At 42.6% G+C, this 13,743-nt stretch overlaps 1 protein-coding gene across 2 annotated transcripts in view; it reads left to right on the forward strand.

The window, feature by feature from the left end:
- Positions 1–264: 264 nt before the first annotated feature.
- The window catches only part of LOC137625333 (methylcrotonoyl-CoA carboxylase beta chain, mitochondrial-like), a 75,486-nt gene continuing 62,007 nt past the window's right edge, over positions 265–13,743 (forward strand). The window contains exons 1-2 of one of the 2 annotated variants that reach the window (XM_068356175.1): positions 265–423; positions 2,875–3,078. In XM_068356175.1, the coding sequence (XP_068212276.1) occupies positions 2,889–3,078 (190 nt within the window). In that variant the 5' untranslated portion in view covers positions 265–423; positions 2,875–2,888. Of the gene's footprint in view, positions 430–2,874; positions 3,079–13,743 lie in introns of both variants that reach the window. The other variant, XM_068356174.1, reaches the window with a different exon arrangement.

The following is a 13,743-nucleotide window of genomic DNA, read 5'->3' on the forward strand; positions in this document are numbered from 1 at the left end:
TGAATTTTATATATATATATATATATATATATATATATATATATATATATATATATATATATATATATATATATATATATATATATATATATATATATGTATATATATATATATATATATATATATATATATATATATATATATATATATATACATATATATATATATATATATATATATATATATATATATATATATATATATATATATATATATATATATATATATATATATATATATAGACTAGTAATTAGTGACTAGTGAATTAAAGCTTATCAACTATAAAGTCTATCGATAGAGAACCATTACTATAATTGTGATTTGTGAATGAACGTAATCAGCTGATTAGTAGTGCAAAGTTCAATTACCGGTATACTACCGTTGCCAGGAAAAGATATAAGCTTTCATCTATTATTCATATAAGTAAAAGTAATATTAATTTGTTTATTGCATTTGTCATATATTAATTCTGTCTCACTTAAATTAGGGTGGGGAGGTTTAACTCCGCTATGGTACATTTAACTTGACCTATATGAAATATATACATATGCACCGTTTGGAGATACTAATATACACTGTGATTAAGTACTGTATATTTGGTCTTAAGGAAGGTCGCTTTATTGAAGTTCGAGGGTTAGTAGAATTCTATTGGTAAGCAGTAACCAATTTGCAGAATAGAAAAAAGTTTATTTTTTATTTTTTTAGGTATTTTGAACAATTTCTATGACCATAACTGGAGTCTTTTTAAGTCAAAGTTGCTTACCATCTAATATTGTCCTATACATCCATACACAAGGGCTTTAATTATGGACATGATGTCCTAGGTTAGGTTAGGTTGGAGTCGGTATATATATATGATGACGGCTGACTAAGAATACAGCAATATGAGGGTGGTCGAAAGGGGGCATTAGGTTAGTTGGTGTTCATTTTTTATGCACGCTGGAGGAACTGGCCGCTGATATACAAAGGCTCTGATGTTTATCATCTAATATCTGATACATCAATATCCAAGGGCTTTAAGTAAGGATATGCTGTCCTAGGTTAGGTTAGGTTGAAACATAAGCTTTTGGTGTTTAATAGTGACTGCCATAGGTATAGATTCACCCCTCTCTGATCTAGAGTACCATAAATAGTAACATATTCTTCTCTTGTGCATAAGGCCGGTGTGACGGTCTGAACGATCCCCCGGTCTCAGAATTCTCCTTGTCATTGTATAATGGTTCTTTTCCGCCATTAGCTCGCTTCGCTCGCATGAAAATAAAACATCAAGCTCGTATGTACTGGCAAGCGGTAATGTTGAGCTGCGCACGCTAACATTACAGGAAAATAAAACATCAATCTCATGTGTACTGGCAAGCGATAATGTTGAGCTGCGCACTCTAACATTACCGGAAAATAAAACATCAACCTCGTATGCACTGGCAAACGGTAATGTTCGCGCATGCGCAGATTATCAAGGAGAATTCTGAGACCAGGGGATCGTTCAGACCGTCACACCGGCTCAAAGTACTGCACGGGCAACTCGGGTTGTTACCTGGAAGGTCATAGGCAAAGGGCACTAACATGTCGCTATGTTGTTTGTGGGATCTCCCAAACATGAGATAAAAATGTAAAATGATAAATGAAATATAAACTAAGATATTGAATTTCTTAAGTGGAGTAAAATTTTTGAGGATTTGATGACTAACTTTGTAATGATGTGATGATCAAACACTGTAACAGATAATTGAATGAGCGTACAACACAGGCATATCATATGTTTTGGTCTTTAAGACCATATATGTTTTTTAAGTTTATTTTCCATAGAATTCTTATGTGCAATGGGGATGTCGAAACTTAAACTTTGTGGTTGGTGACAGTGCAAAGTGTTGCCTGAATCAACTTCAATCTTAGGTGCAGTCTAGCGAGATTAGTTTTTGTGTTTTCTGCTTCCTTTCAAAGTTTAAAAGTTTCTTGTTTGAGTTCCAATTTCAGCAGAATAGATGCTTACCAGAATGTCAGCCAGGCAAGCCTAACCCCCACTGTGGTGCCCAGCCACAGCAGTGGCCTCCCCAGTAAACTGCTTAAACTCACAGTCTTGAACAGAGATCGATCTGCCGCGATGCGAAAACTAGGTGAACTCGTTACCACTAGAAAAAATTGGCGACGGAATACACTGAAGAAACATGATAAATGTCTGACTGCAAAATCATTATGCGAGACCAGAGGAGAACGCTGAATAGAATATACCAAAGCCATTAAATATGAACTTAAAAGCTGGAAATTATTAAATTTTGGAAGGTCAAGAATATGGTCAAGCATAATGTCCAATCCACATAATCAGCCATAAGGTTGGACATTGTTGTCACAGAGGCTTTAAACTTGGTTCATATTTGAGTGTATAGAAACTCCACGCCAATTAATACATGTTAATGTCAAAGGTCAAGGTCGAGCACAAGGCCAAGAAATAAGCTGCCGCGGCGGAGGTCTGCGCTCTACATAGTGCCCCTCTTTTTGGTAATTTTTCTAGCTATACAAACCTGAGTTATAAAACTTCCCCCTTAACCATCCATTTCAGTCCTGAGCCTAAGGTCAAACGTGAACAGTCTGTAAGGCAAATGGGCGGGGCTACTCACCATCGGTTTTCAATTAACACATAACCAATTTCAACAGCCATTACAGCTCCACTGAAGACAATCCCTATTTTAAAGGACTCTGTTTTTAATAGCTAATAAGAATTAATTACTTCTAAAATTCAGGTATTTTTAGCTAATAGAAATAAAAATCACTTCTAAAATTGAGTATTTTATAGCTAATAGAATACAAATCACTTCTAAAATTCAGACTTTTATAGCTAATAAAATGCAAATTACTCTACTTAAAACTTATTTTCAGAAAAACAGTTCAAAATGTTAATGAAAAAGTTGGTGAGATGCACTGCATCTACGCTCACCAGGAATTTGTCTACGAGACCTCGACCGTTTCCCGTTCTTCAGGACACTATTGACGTTTCTTGTCCTCAGCTGGTAGAGGGCAAGACTAAAGCCGAAGGACGTCTAGCGGAACTTCAACAACTCAATGCCATGTGCTTGGCTGGAGGTGAGAAAATAATATTCTTTAGTGTGGTTTTTTAACTGTCACTTGTTATAGTGTACAGTATATTGTAGAGATGAAAGTAAGAGGAAACAGAAACAGTAAATTTGTACCATAAGATATACAATATATTATAGATTCAAGTACTGTGCCGTAGTTTAAAATTTGACCTTTATTTTTCATCTAATATTTAACACCATTCTATCTTATTTCTCTTCCTCTTGTTTTGTTAATTTTTTTTGTAGTTTATATAGGAATTATTTATTTTAATGTTACTGTTCTTAAAATACTTTTTCTGGGCTTGAACCTGTGCCGGCCAGTGAATAAGCTCCTATTATCACTTATTCTTAGGTAATTTACTGCTAAATATACCAGAGAAAAAATGTAAAGGAGTGCTAGGTTAACTAGCTCGCTCACCAATTGGTGTCGGTATAAAATTGGGCGTATAATCCAGAGGTCCCGCACTATTTAGATTCATCCACGACAAAGACCCCAATAGAGGAGAGCCGTTCAACCTCACTCGGCACCAGCAACTCTGCATCCGCTCAGAACACAACTCCTTTTTAGCACGCCTGTATGGTAACCCGCTTTTTTGTGCTCTCGTGTTTTGCCTTATTTTTCTTGGATTATGGCTTCTTCATCGGTTTCCCAGGAGACACCGTCTAAGTTAAGTACCAAGCTATGTTTTGCTGTGTTTTGAGCAATCTAGATTGTTTAATATTTAAATTATAGGAGTTTATTCTCTTCGATCATATCGATCTTGCTTGATTCCGCTTACAGTTGGTACTCCTGTTTTGAGAGCTTTTAGTTTCACTCGCGGTGTTACTAAGTGTATTATTTTTATTATTAATTAAATTTTTATATGTTTTATTGTGGATATTCATTATTTAGCGTTTAGAACCCTTGTGGTTCATATTTAGGGCCGATATCAGTTACGTATCGTAGATGGCTTGCCGACCTTCGTTTCTGGGCGGCAATTTTTATTATTTAAGCCATCAGGTTGCTGTCCTTTGGGATTTATTTATTATGTTGCATGCCTTGCCCTAATTTTTTATGTGTATATTCATATATTTTTCAACGCTATTACTTTATAATGAATATTTGTGCTTATTACTCCGTATGATCTGTTTTGGTAGTGTTTGGGGATCGTCAGTTGGTAGCCCTACTGCTCCGTATCACGTGATCCTCCCCCAAGCTCCCCCTCTCGCTAGGTTGGTGGCTAGGCTTCTCTCCCCCCTCTCCTAGGGGACCGTTGCCTTCCCTCCTTTTAGAGGGGGTAGTTCAGTGTTTTTGGACTTTGTCCTCCGGGTGTCCCGGCGGTTTCGTCTCTGTCTAGACGGGTTGGCCACCTTTCAACAGAGTAGGATCCCGGTGCACCCTATTTTATATTCACCTATCACAATTTTATTATGTTATACGAAACCCTCCGGGTTCTGTTGGCGGTTCTTATCTACAGTTCCGCCCCCCTCTTTATTTATAACAGTTTCTATGATTATATATGATTATATATGACAGATCACTATCCCGGAGTTCCTATATATATTGGTTTATGGATGTACTTTTATTTCCCGGCCCGGGGCTTAACCTCGCTCCGGGAAATCAGACACCATGTGTCTTAATTCTTTGTTGCATCCTTCTTTATGATCCCGGCTCGACCGGAATGGATAGTTATACTCTAGTCTTAAGTTAGACTTATGTTTAGGCCTAGGTCCTCCGGACCCACCCCTACTTAAGAGTATCACAGTTAAGCTAGACTTATGTTTAGGCCCGGGTCCTCCGGACCCGCCCCTACTTAAGAGTATTACAGTTAAGCTCTAGTTTTAAGTTAGACTTATGTTTAGTCCGGGTCCTCCGGACCCGCCCCTACTTAAGAGAATTACAGTTTCTCATATACTATTCTTTTTATAGATGGGGCATTGTCAGACGACGGCCTGTGCGGCTGTCCTTCACCAGCCTTGTGGCCATACTGTTTGTAGGTCTCACGCCCTCTGCGGAGTTCAGCTGGAAGACATCGTGGTCTGGCACCCTGATAATTGTATGGTCTGTTTTGACCTCATCACCACCCTCGGATCTGATTCGGTGAGTCCCGTTGGCTATGTTATCTTTCTAATTATTTTATCTCTTTTTGGTATACATACACTATTTAGTAAGATCTCTATGGTCTTGAAGGACCTCCTGGAATCTTCCTTTCGGTAATTCCCACTATTATTTCAGGCATCCCCGGAGCAGAAGACTGCGGCTCGGGCCACACTGAAAGTGTGGGTTAGGGGATTTGCCCGGAATGTGAAATCCAAACAGCCTTACGTCCTGTCTGAAGACTACTGTGCATTGATCTACCCTAATGCCAAGTCTTCAGCCGCTGTGGCTAGGCATGTTGCGGCACCCATCATTGCCCACATTGATGCCACTATTGCGGGATTCATAGACCAGGAACAAGATCCGTTGGATGCCCCCGGAGATCTGGAAGACAATGTTGCCTCCATGAACTTGGACGTCGAACCTATGTTGTTGGATGATCCGGATGCAGGTAGGGTGGTAAGTGAGGCAGGTGTTACCGGCGCTGAGATTCCTATCCTCAGCCCCGCTCTTTCTTCTTCATCTGATCTCTCTTCTTTCCATGGTCTTTCTGGGGATCGTGATTCGTCTCACCGATCACACCCGGTTCCCCCCAAAGATAAGTCTATATCTAGGACTTTGCCAAAAGCTCGTAAGCCCCACAAGGCTTCCCATAGTTCCAAGTCTAATACGAACCCGTCATCTAAGGCTTCCGGCTCCTCCTCTAAGTCTCACGACCCGGGAGTACAATCCGCCACTTCTGCTCCTAATCCGGGCCTTTCCGAATCAGCCATGCTTCGCATTGTGTCGGAGATGCAAGCTAAGTTGGTGTCGGAAATGCAGGCCAAGATGGACACGATGTTCTCTAACATTGGTCAGAGACTTGGGGCATTAGAGCAGGGTGCTCCGGAGCGAGTTCAAAGCTCTCTCATCCCGGATGCCTCTAAGCTTCCGCCGTTTACCAAGAATAACCCTTGGCGCATGGCTCTTCATTCCCCATTTTCAGACAGGATGTTAACATTGGAAGGTCTTGGCACTCGTCCCCTAGAGGACTTTGAATTCTTTCCTCCTGGTCTCGCATTTCCATTTCATGGTTATGCCAGGCTTACCGAGGAAGCTCTGGTTCGGCTGGATAAGGTCCCCAAAGAGACTGTCATTTTCCCAAAGGAACAAGCCCAATCTGTTTGGGCTAGGTTTCTGAATGATATTGGTTGCACCAATACCATGTTGACGCCTCATAAAAGTTCGTTCACAATGTTCTTAATGGACAAGAATACCGTGACTCCATGCGTCAATAAGGTTGCAGAACTGGCTTTTCAATATGCTCTGGAGGAGAAGCCCTTGCCTCCCATCCGAGAGGTAGACCCGATCTCCCTCCTTCTTCCTTCAGGTAATGAGTGTTGGGACAATGTCCATACCACCTTTACTTCTGGCAAGCTAACAGCCGACTGTGCGTCGGTAATGTTTAGCGAACGGCTTCCCCGTCTCCCGGAATCCCTTATTAAACAGGAGTATGATTCCCGCCTACGTGTTGGTTGAACTTTGAACTTGGCCACGTCTACGGAGTCGATAGCCTTAACTTATGATACTGAGAGTATCTTTAAGTCTCTCAATAAGGCTACTTTGCAGTCGTTATATTTCGATCTATATGACTTTGCTATTGCCAAACGTAGGTGCCGCAAACACGTCCTGGCTAAGGCGACTATTAGGCACGAGCCTAATAAACTTATCCGGTCCTCTTGCTGGGGTTCAAATCTTTTCCCTGAGGATCTTGTGGAGGAAGTCTTGGCAGAGGCTACTAGGGTTAATCAGAGCCTTAAAACCCGTTGGAGTTTGACTCCTAAGCGGAAATATGATCCCGCAAATTACCAAGCCCGGGGTAGGAAGAAGCTCCGCCCGTATACCTCCACCCAGTTCCGGCAACAGCAGAGTAGTTCGTCTGTTTTCCGTCAGCCTCTTCCTCCATCTCCTGCTGCTCCTGCACAGCCTTCCACCTCTCGGGCTCCTTCATCGGACGACTATGTCACCGTTCTGCTCCCTAAGAGCCAGCTTCCCGGTGCCTCCACCACCTCTCCAGCCTTTAACCAGTCTTATGAGGCTCAAGGCTCTTCCCAGAGTTATAACAGAGGTAGAGGCTACCATCGTGGTTCAAACCAGAACAGAGGTAGAGGTAGATTCTTTCGCAAGGGAAAGAACTTCCCAGGCGGACGTGGAGGCAACTCCTCAAACCAATACTGAGGTGCAGCGGGTAGGGGGGAGGCTTTATGCCTTCCGCAACAAATGGAGGTTCAGTCCCTGGGCTTTCAGTATCATCTCCAAGGGACTGGGATGGAGTTGGATTCAAGGACCTCCACCTCCGAACAGATTTCATCAACATTCCACTCCGGACTCTGTCGAATTTGTCCAGGACCTGTTACAAAAGAACGCCTTACAAGAAACGAAACACCTGAAGTTTCAGGGTCGGCTGTTCAGTGTCCCGAAGAAGGATTCGGACAAGAGAAGAGTGATTCTAGACCTATCCCTTCTCAACTTGTCCATTCAATGCGACAAGTTTCGAATGCTTACCGTCTCGCAGGTGCGGACCTTACTTCCCCGTGGGGCCGTCACCACCTCTATCGATCTTACAGACGCCTATTATCACGTCCCGATAGCGAGACACTTCCGTCCGTATCTAGGCTTCCGCCTAGGGGACAAAAATTACTCCTTCAAGGTGATGCCCTTTGGGCTCAACATCGCCCCAAGGATCTTCACAAAGTTAGCAGAAGTTGCTGTTCAGGAACTCAGAAATCAAGGGATTCAAGTAGTAGCCTATCTGGACGACTGGCTCATTTGGTCAGACACCTCCCAAAATTGCCTAAAAGCCACTCACAGAGTCATCCAATACCTTCAATCTCTAGGCTTCCAGATCAACTTCAAGAAGTCCCGTCTTCTTCCGAAATCAAAGTTCCAATGGCTCGGCCTGCAATGGGATCTTATATCTCATACTCTGTGTCTTCCCAAACCCAAGAGGTTAGAGATTGCAATGAACACCAAACGCTTTCTCAAAGACAAAGTAAGTTCCAGACGACTCCAAGAGAGGATCCTAGGGTCCCTTCAATTTGCTTCAGTGACGGATCTACTTCTGAAGGCAAAATTGAAAGATATCAATCGTGTCTGGCGTTCGAGGGCGAACCGGAAGCTCCGGGACAGGAAAGTCCGCCTTCCTCCCATTCTCCGGGAAAGACTTCTACCTTGGACAAGGGCCAACAATCTGTCAAAGTCAGTTCCCCTTCGATTTCCGCCTCCGAAGTTAATCATTCACACGGACGCATCCCTATCAGGTTGGGGAGGCTATTCTCAGCTCAGGAAAGTTCAAGGTCTTTGGTCTCCCTTATTCCGCCAATTTCACATCAATGTGCTGGAGGCCATGGCAGTTCTTCTAACCCTGAAACGTCTCGCTCCACCCAAGAGACAACACCTTCGTCTGGTTCTCGACAGCGAAGTGGTGGTCCGCTGCCTAAACAGAGGCGGATCAAAATCAGGGCCTCTGAACCATGTTCTAGTAGCCATATTCTCCCTAGCAGCCTCGAACCATTGGCATCTTTCAGCTGTCCACCTGGCGGGAGTCCGGAACGTAGTGGCAGACGCCTTGTCCCGGACCTCCCCTCTAGAATCGGAATGGTCACTCGATCTAAAGTCATTCCGGTGGATTCTCTCTCGGGTTCCGGGTCTCCAAGTGGACCTCTTCGCCACGGAGTCCAACCACAAGTTGAGAGTATATGTGGCTCCCAATCTAGACCCTCAGGCCTACGCCACAGACGCTATGTCACAGAATTGGGACATCTGGGAAAGGATTTATCTCTTTCCCCCGGTGAATCTTTTACTGAAAGTCCTAGACAAGCTGAGATCCTTCAAGGGACGAGTAGCCTTGGTCGCACCCAACTGGCCCAAGAGCAATTGGTATCCTCTCCTGCGAGAGTTGAGACTACATCCTCACCCGATACCCAATCCGGTTCTGTCTCAGATAGTACAAACACGCGTTGTGTACGCTTTCTCAAACATTCAGAGCGCCCTAACTTTATGGACTTCATGAAGTTTGCGGCCATGCATGGTGCCAATATCGATCCTCAAAACACCCTGTTCCTAGAATCAGATAAACGGGATTCCACCATCCGCCAATATGATTCTGCGGTTAAAAAGTTGGCTAAATTTTTGATAGACTCAGACGTACACTGTATGAACTTGAACCTTACAGTCACTTTCTTTAGAACTTTATTAGAATCAGGTCTGGCAGCCAATACTATCACCACTATTAAATCTGCCTTGAAAAAGATATTCCTAGTGGGTTTTAACATAGACTTAACCGACTCTTTGTTAGCTTCAATTCCGAAAGCCTGTGCCAGACTGAAACCGGTTACTCGTCCTACCCCGGTTACCTGGTTCCTTAATGATGTACTCAAATTGGCTTCTGATACCATTAACAGTTCTTGTGATTACATTCCCCTTCTCAGGAAAACACTTTTCCTGGTGAGTTTGGCTTCCGGGGCAAGAATTTCTGAACTGGCAGCTTTGTCAAGAGACCCGGGTCATATTGAGTTCCTTCCTTCGGGAGAGGTCCTTCTTTCACCTAACAAATTCTTTTTAGCTAAGAACGAAGACCCTCAGAACAGATGGTCCTCCTGGAAAATTGTTCCCCTCACGCAAGATCCGTCTCTGTGCCCTGTTACTACTCTTAGGTCTTATTTATCCCGGACCTCCTCTAACTCCTCGGGGCCTCTATTCGTTAGAGAACAAGGCGGTACCATTACCATTAAAGGGATCAGGCAACAAATTTTGTATTTTATTAAACAAGCTAGTCCTGACTCTTTTCCTCTTGCACATGATATCAGAGCGGTTGCTACTTCGGTGAACTTTTTTCACCACATGAATTTTACGGATCTTTCCAGGTATACAGGGTGGAAGTCACCCTCAGTGTTCAAGAAACACTACCTTAAATATTTGGAAGCCCTTAAATTTCCTACAGTAGCTGCAGGGAGCGTAGTTACCCCCAGGTAACTCATATGTTAATTCCTTGTTATTTTATCTCTCCCCCTTACCTGCCTCATTTATACCCTATTTGTATTCGTTGGTTTCGCACCTGATTACTATTATTATATTTGTAAATTTTTGACTCCTGAGTACAGTGATACCTCGGTACTCGACCATAATCCGTTCGAGATCCGTGTTCGACCTCCGATTTGTTCGAGTACCGAATTTTTTTTCCCCATAAGAAATAATGGTATATATTCTATTCCGTTCCCAAGCACTCGAACAGGCCCAAAATATTAATAAAACGTGTACCTAAACAACAATAATTATCTAAATGTGTATGAAATTGGTCAGAAAATCCTATAAAACAATTTTAAACCATTTACTGTACTAAAATAAAACAATTTTAAACCATTTTCTGTACTGTAGTGAACATACCTTTGAGCAGCGGTTCGATGGCATACAGGGATGGATGTGGAGAGGATGGAAGGGGGAGGTTACTGCTTGGAAGGAGAGTCCCCTTCCATGATGTGGCGGGGTAGTTCTCCTTCAGGAGTTGTTTCTCTCTCCAATGAAAGGGTGGGCAGATCTATTTCAGGGGTTTCTTCTCTTCTTTGTCTCTTCTTTGGAGGAGAAACAGGCTTTGATGTAGCAGCTTTCTTTTCTTTTGTGAAAAACTGGTCTATTGTTAATTGTTTCTTCCTCCTCTGCAGTATTCTTCGAAAATGATACATGACACTATCATTAAACATATGCACTGCCCGGTTTGCTACTGCAATTTCTGGGTGGTATTTTTCAGCAAAAGCCTGCACATCTGCCCACTTGGAACAAATTTCATTGATGAGAGAACTTGGAACATCCTCCCTTACCTCATCCTCTTCTGAAGATTCCTGCTCCACAATCAGATCCTGCTGCTGTTGTTGTTGCAGGTGCAACAATTCCTCCACAGTCAACTCGGTAGAATGGCTTTCTACAAGCTCATCAATATCATCCTTGTCGACCTCAAGCCCCAAACTCCTGCCCATGACAACAATTTCCTCAACGACATCAGTGTCATCAGAAATTACAGGGGTAGCAGTGCTTGGACCCGCCTCTGGTTGGAAACCTTCAAACTCCCTCTCTGTGACACATGATGGCCACAGCTTACGCCAGGCAGAGTTCAATGTCCTATAGGTCACACCTCGCCAAGCTTGGTCAATCATGTTAACAGAGTTGAGGATGCTGAAGTGTTCCTTCCAGAATTCCTTTAGGGTCAACTTCGTGTCACTGGTCACTTCAAAACACTTTCTGAAAAGGGCCTTGGTATAGAGTTTTTTGAAGTTTGAAATGACCTGTTGGTCCATGGGCTGGAGTATGGGAGTAGTATTGGGGGGCAAGAATTTGATTTTGATAAAGCTGTATTCTTCTTTCAAGTCATCCTCGAGACCTGGAGGATGTGCAGGAGCATTGTCCATAACCAGAAGACATTTCATTGGCAAGCTCTTTTCAATGAGGTAAGCCTTAACCTGGGGGGCAAACACTTCGTTTATCCACTCAGTAAAGAATTGTCTTGTGACCCAAGATTTAGTGTTCGAGCGCCACATAACTGGTAGTGCACTTTTACAAATATTATTTCGTTTGAACACCCGGGGGTTGTCCGAGTGGTACACTAACAAGGGTTTGATCTTGCAATCGCCACTTGCATTTGCACACAGCAACAATGTTAGCCTATCTTTCATTGGCTTGTGACCTGGCATCTTCGTCTCGTCCTTGGTAATGTACGTATTGGCTGGCATTTTCTTCCAAAATAACCCAGTCTCATCACAATTAAAGACTTGTTGTGCGATCAAATTTTGTTCATTTATGTACCGATCGAATTCCCCCACGTATTTATCGGCTGCAATTTGATCCGAACTAGCTGCCTCCCCATGCCTAGTAACACGATGAATACCTGTTCTATTACGAAACTTTTCAAACCAACCCCTGCTCGCTTTAAATGTAAATGAATCACTTTCACTGGTACTCGGACTTTTCTTCACTAATTCTTCATAGATATGCAACGCTTTTTCACAAATGAACGCTTCACTAACACTTTCCCCGGCCAACTGTTTTTCTTTAATAAATATTAAAAGCAACTTTTCCATCTCCTCAATCACTTGTGGCCTTTGCTTAGTTACCGCCGTAACTCCCGTTGCAACATTCGCCTTCTTAATCATTTCTTTATGCTTTAAAAACGTAGAAATGGTCGACTTCGCCATTCCGTATTCTACCGCTAAATCGGACACTCGTACACCATTCTCATATTTCGCTATAATTTCCTTCTTCAACTCGATCGTTGTTCGCACTGTTTTCCTCTTCTCCTTCCCCTTAACACTCATTACTTTCTTGGGACTCATTATGAAAGCTAAAAAAGCAATTAAAAGCACTGAAAATCACTAAATCACAACGAATGCTGATCGCGCGTTGTCTGAGTGACGCTCTCGAGAGAACTGATGCTTCCCGAACAAGCGAGAGTGGCCGAGATGGCGCGATCATCACAAAGCCCATGCGGTCGTCACGTGTTCGGCTGGTCGAGTACCGAATTTTTGGTCGAGCACCGCAGCAAAAATTTCTCGAAAATTTTGGTCGAACTCCGAATTGTTCGAGTATAGAGTCGTTCGACTACCGAGGTATCACTGTATCTGTATATATCATCACTCACGGCATTATTATACCTTACCTTTTTTGGTCAATTGTTCTACCAAGTGGATTTATGTTCTTTTTAAGATACCCTTATAGCTGTTTTTGGCACTCATCTCTGATTAAAGCAACTTGTATTTCCCTTATGTTTATGTTTTTCCTTTATTTTGCAAGTTTGGTGACATTTCTCTTGTATATATTCACTGGCCGGCACAGGTTCAAGCCCAGAAAAGGGATTTTGACGTAGGAAAAATCTATTTCTGGGCGAGGGACCTGTGCCGCCCAGTGAACCCTCCCAGCTCCTCTCCCTTGGAGTCCCCAAACTTTGGGTGCTAAGGAGTTGGGTTCTGAGCGGATGCAGAGTTGCTGGTGCCGAGTGAGGTTGAACGGCTCTCCTCTATTGGGGTCTTTGTCATGGATGAATCTAAATAGTGCGGGACCTCTGGATTATACGCCCAATTTTATACCGACACCAATAGGTGAGCGAGCTAGTTAACCTAGCACTCCTTTACATTTTTTCTCTGGTATATTTAGCAGTAAATTACCTAAGAATAAGTGCTAATAGGAGCTTATTCACTGGGCGGCACAGGTCCCTCGCCCAGAAATAGATTTTTCCTACGTCAAAATCCCTTATTTTTTCCTTGTTTCCTTTCCTCACAGGCCTAATAATAATAATAATAGTAACAAACTTTGTAACATGACTTTTCAACTTTTTCTCTACAGTTTTCTCATATCTAGATTTACTATGATTGGTATCGTATATTTCATTAATCATATACATTAAAAACCTTTTCAAATAAAAGTTGCCATACAACATCTATTCATGGCAGTGTCATTACTTAATTACCATGATTTTTTCAATATTAAACTTACCCGATGATCATATAGCTGTCAGCTCTGCTGCCCGACAGAAAAACCTACGGGCGGAATACGCCAGCGATCGCTATACAG

The sequence above is a fragment of the Palaemon carinicauda genome, chromosome 32 (assembly GCF_036898095.1).
Source record: "Palaemon carinicauda isolate YSFRI2023 chromosome 32, ASM3689809v2, whole genome shotgun sequence".
NCBI lineage: Eukaryota > Metazoa > Arthropoda > Malacostraca > Decapoda > Palaemonidae > Palaemon > Palaemon carinicauda.